At 36.0% G+C, this 22,031-nt stretch overlaps 1 protein-coding gene and 1 long non-coding RNA gene across 2 annotated transcripts; both read left to right on the forward strand.

Annotated features, from left to right (window-relative positions):
- The first annotated feature begins 1,798 nt into the window (after window positions 1-1,798).
- LOC147556371 (uncharacterized) lies at window positions 1,799-2,895 on the forward strand. Its single transcript, XM_086658620.1, has 2 exons — window positions 1,799-2,433; window positions 2,553-2,895. The coding sequence occupies exons 1-2, from the start codon at window positions 1,799-1,801 to the stop codon at window positions 2,893-2,895; spliced, it is 978 nt and encodes a 325-aa protein (XP_086514746.1).
- A 15,538-nt stretch (window positions 2,896-18,433) lies between these two features.
- On the forward strand, window positions 18,434-20,564 carry LOC147556372 (uncharacterized). The gene is made up of 2 exons (XR_015235330.1): window positions 18,434-20,122; window positions 20,228-20,564. It is a non-coding gene; the product is annotated as an uncharacterized LOC147556372 (long non-coding RNA).
- Window positions 20,565-22,031: the final 1,467 nt, after the last annotated feature.

Genomic DNA, 22,031 nt, shown 5'->3' on the forward strand with positions numbered 1-22,031 from the left:
CTCAATAAAATATAACAATAAATTTCGTAACATGTGATTGATACAAGTGTCCGTGCCCTAGGGCACGGGATATACCCTAGTGCTATAATATATCAAAGAAATGTTAGAAATATCACAACGATGTCGGCAATGTTTTTTATTAGAGTTATTTCCTATTTGGCCCCCTACTTTGTGACTAGCTTCTTTTTTGGCCCCCTATTTTTTTTTGCATTTTTATAAATTTGTAGTTTTTTTTCGTACTGATAGAGTAATGACCGAGAGCATCTTGGAACACTTGAACCCCACCCTCATACTCTTGACCGACATGGTCGAAAATTGAACCCCACACATCTGACTTAGTTATTTTTCATTTAAGGTAACAACTATAAGAATTGGCTTCACTGAAATCCGCTCAATGATTGAATAACTGACCATAAAAAATGTAAAAGCATTACTTGTAATAATAATAAAGAAAATTCTAGAAAAATGTTTAAAATGTTGTTCTCCTAAATTCACTAATACAGGAGAATCAAGAAAATGCTAATTTTTTTTTCAAAATTTGGTTAACATAATGTAAGTAAGTCAGAATACAAGATACATTATTATGCTGTTGTTACGTCGGTTCGTCACCTAAGTTGCTTTAAAAACTTAGAAGTATTTTTGAGTGTAGATATTTAATTGTGTCTTTAAAATCAGTAAGATGCTAGAAAAAAACTTTAAAATTTGGTTATATCTAAGAATGTTGTTAGAATCAATAAGATGCTACATAAATAATAACACTTTTATTCACCTACTCTAAATAATTCATAACATATGTCACGCATATTATGCTAATAGAATCAACTAAATGTTAGAAAAATACTAAAAATGTTGGCAAAATAAATATCAGTTTACATTATGCTTTTTATGAAAATAAGATTGAAGTGATGGAAATTTCAACTTCCTTTCTTACGAAAAAAAGTGAGAAAATGTTATATTTAAAAATGTTGTTAGAATTAAATAATTTTTTTAAGAAGATTTAAAATTTAATCGACATATATATAATTTTCATAATGATTTTCAAGACAAACTAGTTTGTAGAGATATAAACGTTGTAAGAACATAAAGAGAGAGAAGGGAATCTCATTTTTAGGACAAGAACGGTAGATTTGGTATGTTGGTCTTGACAACTACAAATTTTGGAAATAAATTTTGACCATAAGTTTTCTCTTTTAAAATTTATGGAAAGAATATATTTATTAACTCAACCATATGAAACCTTTGGTTTACTATTGGTTAAAATATATTTATAAAAGGGAAAAAATGGGAAAAAATAAATGCCTCGAAGCATGGGGCTCACCAAAAGTACAATTTTAGACATATTTTTCATTTCATGTTTTATTTTGGTCGTTTATTGATTTAGGAGTGGATATATGACTAATTACTCCCATATTTTTGGGCCTTAGACTCAAAATTCAGAAAAGAATTCTAACTCTTTTTTTGTTGAAAAAAATAATTTAAACGTCAAATATTTTATTTTATTTTTAGCGTTGGCATCTAACTCTTCAAAATAAACCTCTTGTTCATGAAATAATAAGGACATGTCATCTAGACTCATATGTCACCAACTAACCTACTAACTACCTCTCTTGGGGCATGCAAAATCTGATCCGAGACAAGGAATTCTGGACCATGGCTATACCAGCGAAATGTTCCTGGTGTTGGCGTCGTATTCTGGATAGCCGGGACACAGCCAAACAGTTTGTGACTACCCTCATTAGTAATGGTAGAAAAACCAAGTTTTGGTTCGATATCTGACATCTGATGGGGTTATTATATGATGTGTGTGTGGAAAGTGGAAGGATCGACCCAAATTTATGCAAAGGGTTTGATCTCTGACTATATTACTAATAATGCTTGGTCCTTACCAGAATATTTCAGTTATGAAGTGAGAGATGTGGTTGAATTACTTCAAGAGGTCATCGGAGGCATTGAGGAAGATAAACCGATTTGGCAAGTAACTAAGACAGCCGAATATAACGTCAAAGACACCTACAACAAGCTTAGAGGAGTGAAACCGTTAGTTCCGTGGACAACTATTGTATGGCGTAGTGATGGAATCCCACGCCATAACTTTGTTGCATGGATGGCGTTAAAGAGGGGATTAAAGACTAAATCGAAGCTACCTAACATATGTGAATTGTGTGGACAAAGTGAAGAAGATGATGATCACTTGTTATTTCGATGCGTATACTCCACTCATATTTGGCAGGTGCTGTTAAGGAAGTTGGGTATAAACAAATTGGTCTTTGGACAATGGGATGAAGAAATTGAATGGTGCACAAAAATGTTTAACGGAAATCAAGTCTTGTGTTCAATGGATATATTTATCATATATGGAGAGAACGAAATGCTCGCATTTTTCAAGGAGTTCGGAACTCGATGGAGGAGATTGTTAGACAAATTTCAGAAGAAGTGAGAATAAAAGCTAGTTCTTGGGTTGGTCAGGTACTTGATACTCCCACGTGTAGAGAACTGCTTGGACGATGGAATATTACCCTTCCATTGAAAACTCTGGTTACTAAAATTTGCAGATGGGAAGGTCCAGAGAATGGGTGGACTCTAGTGAACACAGATGGTGCATATGACGCGGAGTCAGGCGGATTCGGGGCAATCTTAAGGCGAAATACTGGAGAAGCAATAGTTGCAGCGGCTTCGTCGACAAAGCGTGAATCAGTTTTATTGCATGAACTCCAAGGTGCATTGTTAGGCTTACGTCTAGCAAGGCAATATGACCAAAATAGAGTTATATTGGCGACTAATTTGACAACGGTAGCAACAATTCTGTCTAATGAAAATTTTGTCCCTTCATGGAAGACTATACGAGTATGGAATGAGATACGATATTTATGGGTTTATTTGAGGAGTGTCGAGTAATCCATGTATATCGAGAACTAAATCAAGCAGCAGATTACCTATCGAAGATGAAGCTGAGCAATGGTGTCCTAATTTTACAGAGTAATGAGTTCCCACGAGCACTAGTAGATATTATAGAGGCAGATAAAAGCAGAGTCATTAGACTCGGGAGAACTTGATGTAATTCTTTTCTGTTTTTTTACTGCCGACTAATGCAAAAAAAAAAAAAAATTATAACATTGGGCTTTAAAACATTAAGACCAAATCAAGTCTTTATTCCTCCTCAAACAAAAAAGAAACTGGTCTGGAAGCGTAGAGGCTTCGGATTTCAAGCCTTCATAGTGCGAGGCAAGATTGAGCCAGTATGAATTTATTTATGAAGTAGCTTTCACGTTACAAGTTTTTTGTTTAGATTTTCCAGACAAGGGGTCCCTAGGGAGGGGGGATTGGTGTGACCGTACCTCTGGCACCCCCTCACCACGTTCCTCACTCCTCCCTCTATCTATCTCTCCTCTTCCTCTCTCTCTCTCTCTCTATGTGTCCTTGAAGGGGAGGGTCCCTCTTGGCGCTAGTGAAGTGTCCCAATATTTCACACCCCTTTAGAGTAGTGGGCAAATTCGGCATATTGTAGGTTCGTCAGTAGTCGTTAGACTCGTGACCCTGACATAGTTGTTGACGAATATCTCTAGATCAATGGACCTGTCATATGTCTTTAGACTAGGAAAAAATTGGAATCCCTAGGCTTCTCAGCGTTCGAAATTTCTATACTAAAAGGTCGGCCTCAACTTACCCAACCGAAGAGTTTCTTTATACGTCGTCTTCTTTTTCATCTCTGCTCCATTGAACTATCAAAGAACTGAAGGTCGACACTTCTTCCTCTGGCTCTACTATCAGAACAGAATGTGATGGAGTTTTGCGAGTGAAAAGAAAAACAATACATTCAATATTTTCATGTCCTAGAGGGAAAATGTTATCAAAGAACTGCAGAAACAGGGACGAAACCAGAAATCAGAATCACCGGGGGCCAAATGCAAATAAACATTTAGAAAAATTCTCTCTTTTATACTTTTTCATACACTACCTAAAATTATTGTTACAAAATATTTACGTTAATTCATCGAGATAGTACAGTGACAAAATAAAATTTGATATTTTACAAGAACGATCACCTCATTATACCAAACACAATGAAATCGTTGAAGTGTATTAAACTAATAGACGACTGAGAACTTAAACCGTTTCAAGTCATTGATCAAGTTATCAGTGTACAATGGATTTTACACAACCAGTTTTTTCACAAAACTTAACCAACAAAATTTATCAGTTTAAACGCTCAGATGCTCGAACTTTTATATTAGATTTAATGTTGGCCACTATATTAACGTGATATGAGTTTTTGGATATAAATTAAATATTTTATTAATTACAAAATTTCATCAAATAGAACACAACTAGAATAGTTGCACTAAAATCCATATCTATTTACATACGACAAAAATAGTCGATATTTACATACAATTTTATCGATATCTATATGCAATACATTAAAGTTTTAAGTATTTTAAATATATATTCAATTGGGGAATTAGTTTATGATAGAATGTCAACTCTTAATCACAATCCAAATATAAATTAGTAATACTACTACTATTAGAGATAATTAGCCTCCCCATATAAGTTTAACTATGTTGAGGTCAAGGGGGCCCATGGCCCCTCCTGGCCCCAACATAGTTCCGTCCCTGTGCAGAAAGGATATTATGTACTTGAAAAGTGATAACATCATAAATCCTTCTAACGAAAGTTGGACAATTCCATCATTTTCATTATTTAAAAAGTGTCCCACTATCTCTCTATGTAAATAAATCACGTCATATTTTACATTGTTATGTCTGTCTCTGATTTCTTAGGCCATGTTTGGCACGCGGGAATCGCGTGGGAATGGAATGTGATTCCTGGGAATCACATTCCAGACTATTGTTTGGCTCGCGGGAATGCAGGGGGAATCCTATTCCTGGAGGAATGGGATTCCTCCGAAATGGGGTAATAGCAAACCCAGGGAGGGGGGTGGGTTTGTGATTCCCATTCCCGGGAATGATTTCATTTAATATTTTTGGACAAAATAATCCTTGATAAAATATTAGAATTCTCATAATATTTTTACTAAAAAAATTTTAAAATCTAGGGTTTCAACTACCACCATACCAACACCCTCTCTCTCTCTCCCACCCCCTCTCTCGCTCAAACGTAACTCTCTCTCCATATCTCTAGTTTTTTTTTTCTTCTCTCTTGCTCTTTGTTCGTTAAAAATCGATTTCATAACGTTTAAAAAAATTAGTCGAGACCTTATTTATTTTAAATAAATCTTTAAATACAACTTAAATTAGTGTATTACGTTATTATTTCATATCTATAAATTTGAATAGACAATACTATTTAAAATATATATAACAAAGTTGACCTATAATTTATGTAGTTTGAGTAAAAAGATATAACAGGACTTTCGTAAAATATACATTCCTATTCCTACACAAACCAAACAACAAGTTAGGAATCCATCGGGAATGGAATTACTATTCCTGGTTGAACCAAACATTAATCCAAAATAATCTGATTCCCAAGAATCGCATTACGGGAATGTGATTCCCGGGAATGACATTCCATTCCCGCGCGCCAAACATGGCCTTAAGGTTTTCGGTAGCCGACCATCGATTGTTTGGATAAGGAGTAGCAAGATATATTTATAAAGTCAGACGACTAACTATATAATATATTTTCACTTACCAACCAATATGTACATTCTTGCAACAAAAAAAGAAAGAACTAATATGTACATTGCATAGATAAGGAGCTATTGGATGTCCTTCCAAGTACCAAAACAAATAAATATTGATTGAACTGGCAGGGCACTATTTCTTAAGCATAATTCACGTCACTTTCGTAAGGTCATAATGTTTATTATACTCATTGAATAGATTGATGATATAAATTTACCTATTTTTAAATCTTATATATTTCCTAGCAGCCTAAGGGCATGTATATCTATCAAATCTAGTATTTGTCTCATACCATTCTCAAATTCTTTTTATGATTAGAAACCAACTACTTCGATTGATTTTATTTATTTATCCGTACATGGTCCTTAGCTAATGTTGTAGTCATAGGAAAATAATGAAATTCGATTTCAAAAAACACTAAAGGATATGTTCGAGTGCGCGATGGATAAGATTCTAATTAGTATGAGTTAAAGGGATTTGAACTTTTCGTTAGAACTACGACTTTTTTTTTATTACTTTAATATATAACCTTACGTCGTATTAATATATTAAACAGTTCTGAACGGTAAGAACTCCCCACAATCAGAAAGTCGTTAGGTGGACACTAACAATCCAGATCTGCAACAACTCTTATCACAACAGCCCTACTTTGAGAATATAGAACAAGACATTAGAAGTATGGATATTACCTTTGACTTTATTTACTTCTGCTAATGCTCTGTGATTATGTCAATAACCGTGATAGGTGGTGATGGATCTTAAAGTTTTCATACTCCTTAGAGCATCTCCAATGCAAAACTCAAAAAAATCTCAATTCATTTTATGTGTCAAGTTCCAATTGAGATTCTCACTCTTAGGTGGCGTTTATAGAGATCCTCAAATTTTTTGTGTCTCCAATGCAAAACTCTAAACTTATCTTATTTACTTATGTGTCATGGTTATTTTTGTAAATAAATAATTAGTTATTCTAGAAAATATAGAAGACTCGATTTCCATTGGTAGAAAATCAAATATTGATGAGGTGGACAATTAGAGATACCCCAAGAGGACACTCTAGAAATAGAGTGTCCTCTTGAGATATCTCTATTCCACCCTCGACACGTCATCTTAGATATCCAAATAGAGTGCTGCATTGGAGATGGTTTTTAAGGAAAAACTCTAAAAATCCTAAGTGGCACTCGGAGTTTCTAAGATTGAGTGTTGCATTAGAGCATCTCCAATGCAACACTCAAATTGAAAAACTCAAAGTGCCACCTAAGATTTTTTGAGTTTTTGTGAAAAACTCTCTCCAATGCAACACTCAATTTAGATCTCAAAATGATGTGGCATCATTTAATGTTCAGATATCTCAAGAAGAAACTCAATATTTGAGATTTCTTTTGAGGATCTCAATTAACCACTCAATATTAAAAGCAAACCTACCCATCTAGGAAATGACACCTAAGTTATTTCAAAGTTTTTAGAGTGTTGCATTGGAGATGTCTTTTGAATTAAGTATCTCAACATTGACATCTAGGAAAGAGAAACTCAATTGAGCCTTGACACATAGGACTATTTGAGTTTTTTTTTAGTTTTGCATTGGAGATGCTCTTAGGTTTTTTTTCTTTCAGCTAAAGGGTGGGGGACACGTGCAAAGCCAAATATTAATTCGCTTTGACCAGTCACGAAGTCAATAAATATTCCGAAGCCACATATATCGATGCCCATGTGCCCCACGAACAAATCATTTATAGAGATGGACCCAACAAAGCGCTAACACATCAGCCCTCCTCTAAACAAAGAGTTCGTTGGGAGGTCATCATGAGTCTTCTAGGAATGTTAATTCAAAAGCAAAAGCGGAGGTGGATTCGTGTCAGCCTTGCCCTGAGCACTGCTGGATTCTTAAAATTGCGCAGTGAGGTCTGCAGAAGTCAGTTTGGCACCTTGAATTCTTTATTAAGCGGTCGATACCTTGAGATGTGCTCTGCCAGAAGAGAACGACAGTTACACAAAAGACCTAACAATGTCAAAGATCCACTTTCGTACACGACCAAAAAAGATGGCTCACATCAAGTCGGTGTTCTGACACTGCATCATCTCAGGTGGTGTTTTTGCACCACCCTCCAAACCTATAAAAGCTTATCAGGTTTGCTCTAAAGGTGGCGATTCTTTCATATTCTCACTAAATTACTTCTTTATACCTACAACAGTTGACTAACTTAGAGCATCAAAGTGTATTTTCTTTGTGGGCCCCCAATCGCATATCATTATCCATTAATGAAATACATTCAAGAGGGGTTACAAGATCAAATTTCTATTGAATACCCGAAAAAAACACTTTGCGACATCATTAGTAGTTGTTGAGCCGAATATTAATCAAGTTTGACCAACTCAAGAAGTCAACAGATTGACTAAAAGACACACCAGACAAACCCCGTCAAAGTCATCAGGGAGGTGGATCTGGCGGAACCTTGTTGTAGTTGCCGAAAATCGTCAAAGCCCAGGTGAACGTACATGTAGATGAACAATAACCCCTCAAAAGTATTAATAATCAAAGCACCCCTTGGTCCCCCCAACCGAGCATGCGGGTTGTCGATTCAACCTCAACTTCGAAGATCTCCCCACATATCACTTGACTAGGTCAGTTAAAGTCCCCACGTCACCTCAAATATCTTGAAGTCATCTCTGACTACGAAGAATCTAGAGTCGAGGCAGAGCAATCGCGAGGTCAAGTTACTCTAGGCGACAGATCGACGGCTCGAATGAGTCTCCCTTAGGGTTCGGGTCATCCGCAACCCCCAAACATTTCTCTGATAGATTCCACAAGTCTATCAATCATGTATAAATAGAAAGACTCGGACTCGAAAGGACATTAAACGTCAGGTAGAACTCTACTAAACCATTCTTCTCTCTCACACTTATTATCTTTCAGTCAGTACTCTTGACGATGATAACCTACCTTTGAACTCAAACACATATAAAGCTCTGTTCTCCAATCAAATCCACATCTAGTTTTGTCAAAACCTCTGATTGAGTCGATATTTCGACCTGCTCCAGGTGCCCAACCTAACAAACTATCCCGTAGAGTCGAAGCTCTGGCCACTCTACAATTCGAGCCACCCTCCGGCGATTATTTACTTTCTTTCTAGTTTGTTAACTTAACTGTTGGAGCACCCTTGTCTGGCACCATCCCGGTGTCTCCAAAACTTCACGGTTCAACTTGTTTTTGTCTGTCTACAGGGCCAGCAGTAACTTTGTCCATCTCGAGTTCTAAAGCACAAGTTGTTGGTGGCTCACCAATCGACCTCTTTTAATTGTGGGATTTTCTACAATCCATAGTTGTCATATTAGCCCTTACATGGAGCTCAGCATGTGTCTGTTAGGCACCGAGCCAGCTCTGGCAAGAACTATGTTCTTTGTCTCCGAACATTATAGGATGTCTGCGAAAATCAACTCAGCAACTTGATGCTCATATTGCCTTCAGGCAAGTAGGAAGGTGGATCCAAGATGAGCTTTACCCAATCGAGCCTTATTCTGGTTAGAGACTCAGAACAGAGAGATCAACCAAGAAGAGCTCGGGGACGGATCGAGCTCGAAACAACCTGAACTGAAGAAATTGACGTGGAAGACCAGAAAGTGCCAACGATTCACTTTCATGCATGAAATGTTAAATGTTAGAAGATCTTTCAGTGTCAAAAGATACATAATTACCATATATTACCTCAAACTGATCATCAACACATCACTCTCATCAAGACTGGTGTCTTGCCACCACATTATCTCGTCCTAGCATCATTACAGATCATCCAAACCTATATAATCATATCAAGTTTGTTCTAAAGGGAGAGGTCAAGTTCTAAATGGAGACTTTGGATTCATTTTTCAAACTGCAAGAAAAACCTCATTAACTTTAGCGTTTGAGTGTTTTCTTTGTTTTTTTTTTCAAGCTATGGTTCATCAATCGCTCGAGGGAATTCAAACTTTGCTAAGAGCTCGATCATGAAGAAGATAACCGAGAATATCATTTTTCGACGTCACCAATTTGGCACTACAGAATAAGGGAATAACTTTAGAAACCCCTTAGCATTTGATATCGAAAACTCGATATTTTGATTTTTCGAAAAATTTAACACATAAGTTCGAATTACTTTGAACTCACCCTGACCTCCAATGCAGATTTGGCGTCAGAAATATCTTGCCTGGAGGAAAAGGAAAAATGTGACACTCGTGCCATGTTATGCAATCTACTATCTTAAAAGTATATGAAAAAAATTGAGCAAATGGGGAAACAAAGAGAAATTAATGAAAGGAGATAGCCATTTAAGTCCCTCACGAAAATTTATTCGCGACCCACTCGTTTCTTACACCCTATTCATTGGTAGCAATAGAGACTTAAAGCAAACCCAATGTATGGGGCTCCGACTCTGCATTCTGGTAGCCCCTGACTTTTTCAATCCAGACCCAATTATGTACGTGTGCGATTAATGTGTATAGGATTTTGATTCAATTTTATTAATTTCAAATATGAATTTTAAATTTGCTATAATTCTAAAGAGAGTAAATTTTAAGAAGATAAATAAGAAAAAACCAACAAGAGAATTAAAGAAAAAAACTTAAACAAAAAAGGATTTAAAACAATATGAAGATATCAAGAAAACAGATTTTAAAAAATAAAAATAAGATGGGGTGGATGCTCCTTTCAGGGGATCCACCCGAATATAGTCGTTGAGAGGGACCTAACGACTATATTTTGGGTTGGGTGCCCTAGCCCCGTGGCTTCCGGTTGGAGCAACCCTTGCTGGGGCACCCAAAAATTGAATTTGGGAGCCCCAACCCCTAAGAGCATCTCAATGTGCATGGCCTGGGGCTCCCAAATTCAAATTTGGGAGCCCCAACCCAGACATTGGGTTCTCCAACCCGAGAGCCCCTCAACCCCATTAATAGTTGTTGGGGATTCCCAACAGTAAAATAGGGTGGGGGAACCACCCCATTTTACCCCCTCCTTCATTCTTTTTTTGATTATTTTAATCTAAGGGTCCATGGGGTTTAGGTCCAAAATAAAGTTCAAAAAGGGTTTAAGGTCCAATCTTCTCAAAAAATGGGTTTTTAGTCCTTTTCCGTTTTGAAGAAACATTGTTGTTACATAATGTGTTATGTATGACACATATAAAGGAAAATGAAATAAAGTATGAAAAAATGAAATAAAGTATGAAACTTTAACAATAAATAACAGGTAATTTATGAAACAAAACAAGAATCGATAAACAGAAAAACACTGTAACCTTGACATATAAACACACTTTAACTAAGTTGGACTAAATATCCATTATAATTATTATTTTGGCTTAAAATCCTATATTAATACTAGGGTGGACTAAATGTGTGTTTAGGGGTAGATTTTTGGACTAAAAACCCAAAATTGTAATGTAAGGAACAAAGATGGAGAGAAATAAGTTTGAACACTTTTATTATTATCTCAAAAGTGTTTCTCTACTAACTCTTAAAAGATATAAATAACAAGGGAAATTTTATAGGCAATGCCCAAAGTTGTTATAGGCAATCTTGCTAAAGGCAACCCCTAGTTTAGTTAAAAGCAATGTGGGTTGAGGAGGCAATACCTATTGGCAAGTCGCCTGCTGGAAATGCGTCAAGTCGCCGACCGATAATTCCGGCCGGCGACGTAAATTTGAAAAAAATAAGGGTTATTTCCCAAATGGGCCCCAACTTTGTGACCAGCTTCCTGCCTAGCCCCCTACTTTAGCAAATATTTCCGTATGGCCCCCTTTTTCCGTTATCTTTAACTGTCCGTTACTCTCTCTCCTCCATCTCATTTTCTCTCTCTGCCAAGTCACCTATCACGCCACATCATCATCTTCTCCGGCAGGGGTCGCCTGCCGGCCAAATTTTTGGTCGGGGACCTTCAAATATTAAAAAAACATATTTTCTCTCTCATCTCTCTCTCTGTCTAGAAAAAAATTCCTCACCCTCTCTCTCTTTAGGTCTGTTTGTGAGCAGATCTAGGTCTGTTCGTTAAACATACCTAGCTCCGGCGAAGAAAAACCCCTTCGCCGGAGTTTTTAGAGAGAGAGAAGGTGAGGAAAAAAAATTTCTAGAGAGAGAGCGGAGAGAGAAAATAATAAAAAATATATTTGAATGTCGCCGACTGGAAATTTGGCCGGCCGGCGACCCCTGCCGGAGAAGATGATGATGTGGCGTGATAGGTGACTTGGCAGAAAAAAAAATGAGATGAAGGAGAGAGAGTAACGGACAGTTAAAGATAACGGAAAAAGGGGGTCATACAGGAATATTTGCTAAAGTAGGGGGCCAGGCAGGAAGCTGGTCACAAAGTTGGGGGCCATTTGCGAAATAACCCAAAAAATAATAATAATAATCTCTATTCCTTCTTCTCCTCTCTTTTTCTCCTTCTCTCTTCTTCTTCTCTTTACCCTTTCTCGAACTGTAGTAGAATCGTTAAAAGGATCATCTGAAACGTTTCCTTCGAACTGTAGTAGAATCTCTTTCTCTGATTCATGCAAAAGTGTAGATCTAAGAAATTCAAAGAGTAACAAAATGAGAATTCGCTTGAATCTTCTCATACTGGATATAGTAAAGTAAGGAATTTAGTAATGTTAATCGACCGACATTATGAATTCACCAGATTTAATCACTTAATAACCTCATCTGTTATCGAGTAATAAGTTTCAAACACTAATATGGTTTCGAGTTCAAAACTAAACAAATTCATCTTCACTTTCTGAACATTCTCTAAAAAGAAACAACGAAGTTCAATGCTTTAACAATCTGTAAAACATAGAGAGAGAAAATAATGTAAGTGAGAGACGAACAAAGAGAGGCAGAGGTACATTACAAGGTGAGAGAGAGAATAAATAGAAGAAGTAAGATGAAGAGAGAGAATTTTTTTTTTTAAGTTAAGGTCGACCGCCGGAAATTGTTGTCTGCCGACCGGCGACCTTTGACGGAGAAGAAGGGGATGGCACTGCCTCTAACTAAATTTAGTGAACTTCTTTTGACCAAGTTTTGGATGCAAAATACATTGCCTTTAACAACTTTGGGCATTGCCACAAATAACAATGTATAGGTAAAAGGAGAAAGATATAAGTACTAACTACAAAGGGCATTAGTTACTTATATAGGGAGTAAAGAGGAGGTGATAGAGTTTGAGGAGGTGATGGAGTCGGTTGTTCGAACCCCTCATCAAACTTCATCACAGAGCCTCTCATTTAATTGGATGCAAGTTGGTGCAATCTCATTGGACATTTAGGAGACAAGAGGATATAATGCTAAAAGCACCTATAACTATACTTAGGGCAGACAATATAACTTATACTTTGGGCAGCCATTATCATATAACACTCCCCCATGGATGACTACCACTTGAAATAATTGTCTCACTAAAACCTTATCAGGAAAACCCAGTGGGACAAAATCTGATGAAGGAAAAAGAGTACAATAGAAGATATTTTGAGTAGAGTTGGATACGCAAAATGCTGCTTCGTTAAAAGCTTGTCAGAAAAATCCATTAGGACAAAAACTGGACAAAAGAAAAAGAGTGCAGAGCGTAGATATCCAGTCTAATGATGTTGTAATCTCCAATTGATAATAGACTCCCCTTGATGAATATCAAATAGACTGATGTAGTCTTACATCGTCAGATTATTCACACGTCGCATACCAATGCCTTAACTAGTTTTCTGAACGTTGTAGTAGGCAAAGACTTGGTGAACAAGTCAGCATAATTCTCACATGATTTATCTTTTGGATATCAATCTCATTATTCTTTTGGAGATGGTGTGAATAAAACAACTTTGGGGAGATATGCTTAGTTCTATCGCCTTTTATGTATCCTTCTTTGATCTGAGCGATGCATGCATAATTATCTTCGTGAATAAATGTGAGGAAATAGAGACAAGACCGCTTGAGCTTCTAATGTGCTAAATAATGGACCAAAGTCATGCACATTCTCATTGTGACTTCATGGAGAGCATTAATTTCTGCATGGTTAGATAAGGTTGCAGGCATAGTTTGTTTACTAGATCACCATGACAAAGTTGTACCTCCGCTTGTAAATCCATAGCTTGTCCGTGAAATTCCTTTGTGTGGATCAGAAATATAACCAGCATATGTGTATCCCTTCACTTGAGAATCACCAGAGAAATTCTTTGAATAAATAATCCCAGGTCAGTTGTTCGTCTAAGATATCGAAGAATTTGCTTTACTCCGACCCAATGTCTTTTAGTTGGTGCAGAGTTATATCTAGCCAATAGATTTACTACAAAAGCAATATCTGGTCTAGTGCATTGAGCCAAATATGATAGTGCACCAATAGCACTCCGATATGGTACTTCTGGATCGTGGAGTGTTTCGTCTTCTTTTTTAGGACGAAATGGATCTTTCAGAGCATCGAGAAACCTAACAACCATGGGAGTACTAAGTGGATAAGAATTCTCTATGTTGAAGCGCTTCAGGACCTTTTGAGTGTATAATGTTTGATGTACAAGTCTGTCGCTTGTACTTCTTTCAATTTGTAAGCCAAGATAAAATTTTGTTTTCCCGAGATCTTTCATCCGAATTCTTTCTTAAGATATTTTGCAGCTTTGGAGAGTTCTTTTGAAGTTCCTATAAGGTTGATATCATCAACATAGACTGCGAGAATAGCAAATCCAACATCTCCTTTCTTGATAAATATACATGGACAAATGAGATCATTTACATAACCTTCTTTGATCAGATATTCACTAAAAGGATTGTACCACATTCGTCTAGATTGTGTCAATCCGTACAAGACTCTATTAAGCTTTAGTGAATACATGGTACATAGGTTGCCTTTACGCAATTTAGATCCTTCAGGGACTTTCAGATAAATGTTAGTATCCAATTTTCTATATAGATACGCAGCGACCACGTCCATTAAGTTCATCTCGAGCTCTTCTATAACTGGTAAACTGATAAAATATCGAAAGGTTATTCCATCCATAACTGGAGAATATGTTTCTTCATAATCGATCCCTGGTCTCTGTAGGAAACCTTGTGCCACGAGTCTTGCTTTATAGCGAACAACTTCATTTTTCTCATTTCGCTTTCTAACGAATACCCATTTGAAACCTACAGGGTTTACATCTTTGGGTGTCAGGACATGTCCAAAAACATTACATTTTGAAAGTGAATTCAGTTCTGCTAGTATTGCTTCTTTCCATTTTACCCAATCAGTGCTCTTCCGACATTCATCAATAGAATGTGGTTCATAATCATCATTTTCAGTGATAATATTAGTGGATACCAGAAGCGCAAATATATGATTGATGATTATGTTATCTCGATTCCACACTTTACCATTACAAGCATAATTTATGGATATCTCTTCACTTGGAGATAAATCATGTTCTTCAAGAGCTTCTGCCTCTTTTGGGACTTTACCCACTTCTAGGAGTGTATTAGCTAAAAGTGTAGTTTGTTGATTTTTTGCCTCTTCTGGAACATTACTTGCTTGTGGCTAGTTTTTCCTCTTCCGGGGAATTATATCTTTAGAATTGATTGGTCGTCCACATTTCAGACGTATTTTGGACGATTCATTTGCTCCAATATTTTATCATGTCCTTCAGGGACATCAATCCTTACTGGAACATTTGCAACAGGTATATATGATATTGTCACTCTCGTTCCATCATTAAATGCGTCAGACATTTTATTAGCAATCTCTTGTAGATGTATTATCCTTTGTACTTTAACTTTAGATTGATTAGTACGAGGATCAAAGTGAGTCAAATTTGAAGTAAACCAAGATAGTTCATTTTTCGTAATATTTGCTTCAAACAAATTTACGCCCCCTAATGGCGAGAAAGATGTCTCATCAAAATGACAATCGACGAAGCGTGCAGTGAAAGTCTCAATATTCAAGGGTTCGAGATATCGAATAATAGATGGTGTATCAAAACCAATATATATTCCTAGTCGCCGCTGAGGCCCAAACTTTGTGCATTGTGGAGCTGTAATAGGAACATATGCAACACATCCAAAAGTACGCAAATGAGATATGTTGGGATGCTATCCTTGAGCATATTGCAAAGGTGGGTATTGGTTATTTAAAGGATGTAACCTTATCAAGGTTGCAACATGAAGGACTGCAGGTCCCCATGCAGTAACAAATAGTTTCATCCTTATCAACATAGGTCTCACACTCAGCTGGATATTCTTAATGAAAGATTTAGCTAGAACATCCTGAGTATGAACAAAAGCTACAGGATGTTCACCATTAATTCCAATTGAGAAACAATAGGAATCAAAAGTACTTGATGCAAATTCTCCTTCTCCATTTAGACGTATCGACTTAATATAATTATCAAGTGAGCTCGTAAAGGAATTATTTGAGCCAGTAATTTTGCAAACGTCTGATTCCGAGTCGAGAGCAGATTGACATAAGACCATCTAGTTGATGCATCGATTAATACCATAAAATATTTAAATAATCCACACTGCGGGTGTAGAGGGCCACATTATCACCTTGAATCCTTTACAAAAATTTGGGAGATTCGATATGAACTTTTTTAAAGATGGGCGAGTAATAAACTTTCTCAATGAACATCAGTGCAAGTAAAATCCTTATCTATCAGAAACTTCTGGTTCTGAAGAGGGTGTCCCTGTGAGTTTTAGTATTATTCTACTCATCATGGTAGATCCTGGATGTCCCAGTCGATTATGTCAATCTTATAAGTATTTGGATCGTGCAACTTCGGGTTGACAACGACATAGGACTCACCTATGTTATTCTTTGTAAGATATAACCCAGAAAAAAAGCTTCAAGTCTTTCGAGAACACGCTTCTGGCATGATATACTCGAGGTGATATATAAATATTCTTCATTATCCTCAGACCTAGTTTCGGCGTGATACCTATTTTGGCGAATGTCTTTGAAGCTCAACAGATTTTTCAGGGATCTGGTAGAGTACAAAGTGTCGTCAATAATTAGTTTAGTACCACGAGGCAATATTATAGTAGCTCTTCCGGAGCCCTCTATAAGGCTTGATGAGTCAACGATAGTAATCGCATTTGCCTCATACAATTTTAAGGTCGAGAAATATTTTATATTTCGAAGTATCGAATTGTGGTCCTATTGTCTGCTAGACAAGGTATCTTCATCACTTTTAGATATATTTCTTCCAGAATCCATTCCTTTCATAACATTAAATAATTTAATATAAGATTCAAACCACACTATATATATTGATAATATAAACAAAACAATTACAATTACAGATAAGTTAATATCTAATATCTTCCAAACAAAAGTTATCTTACATATTACAATTTAACAGTATAATAGTTAGAAAACATAATACACTAGTCAGTAATGTTAAACATATCATCTGTTTGATTGACTCCTACAGAGAGATAATCTCCAACACATAATGATGGATCAAACTCCATCTGATTCATCTCTAGTGCAGCTTTAGATTTCAGAGATGCTTGATATAGGTTAACCAAGTGCTTCGTCGTACGACAGATACGGGACTAGTGACCTTCCATACAACAAAGGTATCAAGCTTCTTCATGAGCTTTGGGAGGGGTATTATTCTTACCCTTTACTTTGTCAGGCTTTCTTGCTGCATAATTCTTTGAATTTTCTCCCTTTTTCCACTTCGGGTAGTAAGGGGTTTGCATGTTTCTCTCCCATTTGTTCGGGTGTGATCCACGTTTGTGGTCTCTTCCAGAACCACGTTTCCCTTTGTAATTTTGTTTCCTTCCATGACCATTTGACAATATTGCATGCACTTCAGGCACAGGTGCGGACTCAATGGGTCGGTTAAAAACAACTGGTTGTTCTGTTCATTGACCAGAAAACAGGTCAGAAACTGAGAGAATTTAGAGAAACGTCGCTCTCGGTATTGTGACTGCAGGACAATATCCGAGGCATGAAACGTACATAATGTTTTATCTATCATATGTTCATCAGTGATAATATCACCTCCCACTTTTAGTCGTGAAACAATTTTACAAAGACTGAAATTATAAGCAGAAATAGAAGAAAAATCTTGTAGTCGGAGATTTATAAAATTATTTCTAGCTTTTGGAAGGATGATCAGCTTGTAGCGATCTCTTTTAATATATTCCACAAAGCTAATGGCTCTTCCACATACAAATATTCTGACTCAAGGTCATCATGTATGTGTCGTCTTAAAAAACTTAAAACATGAACCCGTAACATTTCATCTGCATTGTTTCCTTCAACAATAGTATTCAGAAGATTTTTATATTTTAGAGTCAGTCTAGCTTCGACTGCCCGTTCCATGTAATTCTTACCCGTTATATCAAGAGTTGCAAAATCAAGTCTAGCGAGATTAGACATTTTGAAATAGGAATGAAAATATTATACCTTTCACCGGGCAGGGTAACAGCTCAGTTTATTCAATCTTTTACCGATGTTGGCGTCGACAAACGAATAGAGTAACGACTTATTTTATTCGACTTGGATGAACGAATAAATAACGACTTCTCAACTTGCTAGAGACTCGTGCTGATAACGTGATGTAATATAAAGAACAAAGATGGAGAGAAATAAGTTTGAACACTTTCATTATTATCTCAAAAGTGATTCTCTACTAACTCTTAAAAGATATACCCGACAATGTATAGGTAAAAGGTGAGAGATACAAGTACTAACGATATATAGGGAGTAAAGAGGAGGTGATAGAGTTTGAGGAGGTGATGGAGTCGGCTGTTTCAACGGCTCCTCAAATTTCATCACAAATCCTCTCATTTAATAGGAAATGACTCTTTGGGTTGCAAAAATTATCATAATAACTAGAAAAACCTAGAATTTTTTCTATTAAGTAGAAGTTACCTAAAATTTATGTCCAATTATAGACAAAGTTTGAAATAATATTGATAATTATCAATAAGGTCATTTTCTTCACTTTTCATACCCAAAATAACCTTGCTCACTAAAATTCCTTCTCTCTCTAAAAAAAATACTGAATATTTTTGGGTTTTCTTCTCCGATTCTTTTTCTCTGGCTTTTCTTCTTTGATGTTTCTTGTTCTTCGATTTCTTCTTCTTGGTTGGAAAAAACTTAAGTCCGACTTCTTCTTCTTCTTCTTCATCTTCATCTGAAGTTGATGTTGATGATACAAACCTAGAAAAACGAAACCCTAAATTTGGTGATGATGGATCTGATGTTGTTAGCTTCGTTTCTAGATAGATAAGTTGACCAATTATATGGTTTGATGTTTCTAAGATCAACTCAGATTTCCTTCTCTCCAAGGGAATGTACTGGTAAGATCGATCAATCTTATGGTTCTAAAAGAGGAATTTTGTTAATTTTTGGTAAGGGTCTGCAATGTTTTTTTAGTCAGAAATGTGTTACTACATAATATGCCAGTCTTATAGCACATTGAAGAATCCTCGAAATAAAGAAATTTATAGTTCCTCTGTTTTTAGATTGGGAATCAACAATTACAGTGTATTTTGTTTTAGATAGGTCAGAAATGTGTTTTCAGAACCTTGGAAAATTGATGAGGAATTATTTACTAAAGCCCACTCAATAAGTTTTGATTTAGGATGAATAAGGACATTGAGAGAAATAACTATTTCATAGAACTTTGATGAGCTCTAGATACATTCTGTACCAAAATTAAATTACAATCCGCTGGCTCGAATGCAGTTCTCTGCGTGTCTTGTAACTTTTGGCGAATTTGATGAGGATATAATGAAGATATTTGTCGTTGGCAGGTCAATAACTAAATAAGTAGGGTGAGGGAGTTGATGATTGCAAATCTTATCGAGTTATTTAGACTCGTGCTCCTGAACTTAGTTATGATACTGTAGGAAGCTTTTCCAAGAAACCTTGGTCTGTCCCTAAATGTCTAGAGCCAGATGCCAGTTTAGTTGGATATACGAGTCAGTGAGATTCATCTAGTATTTGCTGAATGGTTTGTTTATAGTTGCCGAGGAAAATGCTGAATTTGGGACTGAACTCATTTAAAGTTCTAAAGATCAATTTTCTCACGTTTCAACTTCTTACTGTTGGCTATATGAAGCCGCGAGCCCATGACCTCCTCAGCCTTAGAAAAATGTGGGTCTTATTGTTGGCTATATGAAGCCGTGAGCCCATGACCTCCTCAGCCTTAGAAAAATGTGGGTCGGTGTACAACTGTTTGAGGTTGGTATAAATGTATCTTGAAATTCCGACGGAACTTGCGAACTGTAGTAACCTACAGTGGCTTGCTTTAAATGACAATGCTTTCACCGGGAGCATACCCAAGGAGCTTGGTAAATTGTCTAATCTAAGAAAGTTGTACATTTATTCCAACCATTTGAATGAAACAATTCCACCAGAAGTAGGAAATTTGGCAAGTGCTATTGAGATTGATTTATCTGAGAATCAGTTAACGAGATTCATTCCGGTGGAAGTCAGCCAGATTGCGAATCTTCGATTGTTTCATCTTTTTGAAAATCTTCTTCAAGGATGTATTCTAAGAGAGGTTAGTCAATTACATCAACGCAGAAATATTGATTTGTCCATCAATAATTTGACAGGTATGATTCCTTTAGAGTTTCAATATTTTACTTTTTAGGAGGTTTTGCAGCTCTTTGATAATAATCTTGAGGGTTCCATTCCACCTCTCTTCGAGGCTAACAGTAACTTATCGGTTCTCCACATTTCCGAGAACAAACTCAGAAGCAGCATACCTGCCGACATTTGCAAGTTCCAAAATTTGATGTTTCTCAGTCTTGGCGTCAAATATGTTATTTGGTAATATTCCATAAGGGTAATTATTTTTCTTTCGAGATGGAAGTTTTACGGTTATGGCGAACGCTATATGGTTTTTTTTTTTAAGGTACCACGAAGATTATCATGTATTATCTTTACTGTTATGTAATCTTAAGTTATATCAAAGATCTAAAGAACTTGTTTTCCTCGTTTCATCTATCAATCACTATATAACATCAAGAGTTCCTCTCTCTCCACTAAAACTTATTTTCTCTCATAATGTAAAACTGCAAACTGTGTTTGCATAATGTAAACTGCAAACATTATGCAAACACATGTTTGCAGTTTACATTATGCAAACACACGTTTGCAGAAAAGATTGTTGCTAACACGTTTGCATAACTGATTTTTGCAAACACGTTTGCATAACTGATTTTTGCAAACACGTTTGCATAACTGATTTTTGCAAACACGTTTGCAGAAAGTCGTAAAAGAAAAAAACGTCGTTTTTTCTGGTTTTTTTTTTGAAAAAAAAAAAGTATTGAAAGTGGATCTTGTTAGAAAGCTAATGAAAAATCATTTCTAAATATATAATTTTTATAGAAATCCGACATCTCAAACAAAAATTATATCGATTTAAAGTTTAAAGAAAAATAAAAGAATTTAGTTACACAAAATAACAAAAAAAGGGTATTTTAGTATTTGCACACTTTTTGACCTGAATAATAATTTTCAAATATTTAGTGTTCTTCTACTCATTTTTAATATTATTTTGACCTTTCTAGTAATTACCTCCTCATTTAATTGAATGTAAGTTGGTGCGATGTCATTAGACATGGAGACAAGAGGATATAATGCTAAAAACACCTATACTTATACTTTCGGCAGACAACATAACTTATACTTTGGGCAGGCATTATCACATAACAAAATCTTCTTTTTTATTAAGTCTTTTAATTTTGGGAAGTTTTATAAGGTCTCCCCAATTTTGTTAAAAGGCCTCCCCATGAACCATTTTACTTGGTAAATTATCATTGAGGGGGGGCCTTTTAACAAAAATGAGGGGGCCCTATAAAATTTCTCTTTAATTTTTTAAAATTCTTTTAAACATTTTGTCTCTAATTTTTTTCTTTTATCTTTTTAAAATTCTTTGTCTCTATAGAATAATATCAAATTTAAATTTTACATTCAAATTAATAATTTATAGTTAAAAATTGAAATCAAAACCCCACACACGTACATCACACAAGTACGTAATTTGGATTTGGGAACTTCTGTTAGGAGCCAGACATTAGAATTGAAAAAATTTAAGAGACTCTCAAAATTGGAAACCCGAACCCGTACATTTGACTTTCTCTAACGTTGGGGTTGCTCTTAGAAGCTATAGAGAGGCTTTGGCAAAAAGAAATGGAGGAGGTCAGGACGAGAATACAGGAACTAACGCTGAAAGAGCTTTGCTGGGTTTTGTAAAACCGTATCTAATCGGGTGATACCTTATTTATTTTCTACAGTATTCCTTCTTCTTTGATTTGTTATATTTCGTTCTCCTTAGATGATATGATAGGAATAGAAGGAATGTAAGAGAAGAAAGAGGATGGCTTATTGGCGTGTGGAGGGAGGATGATGATGGAGAAAACCACAACTCTTTAGATTAGTCTTCCTCTCTTTCCCCAAAACAA

The sequence above is a fragment of the Eschscholzia californica genome, unplaced genomic scaffold (assembly GCF_041429995.1).
Source record: "Eschscholzia californica isolate CP2 unplaced genomic scaffold, dmEscCali1.0.p SCAF_2, whole genome shotgun sequence".
Lineage (NCBI taxonomy): Eukaryota > Viridiplantae > Streptophyta > Magnoliopsida > Ranunculales > Papaveraceae > Eschscholzia > Eschscholzia californica.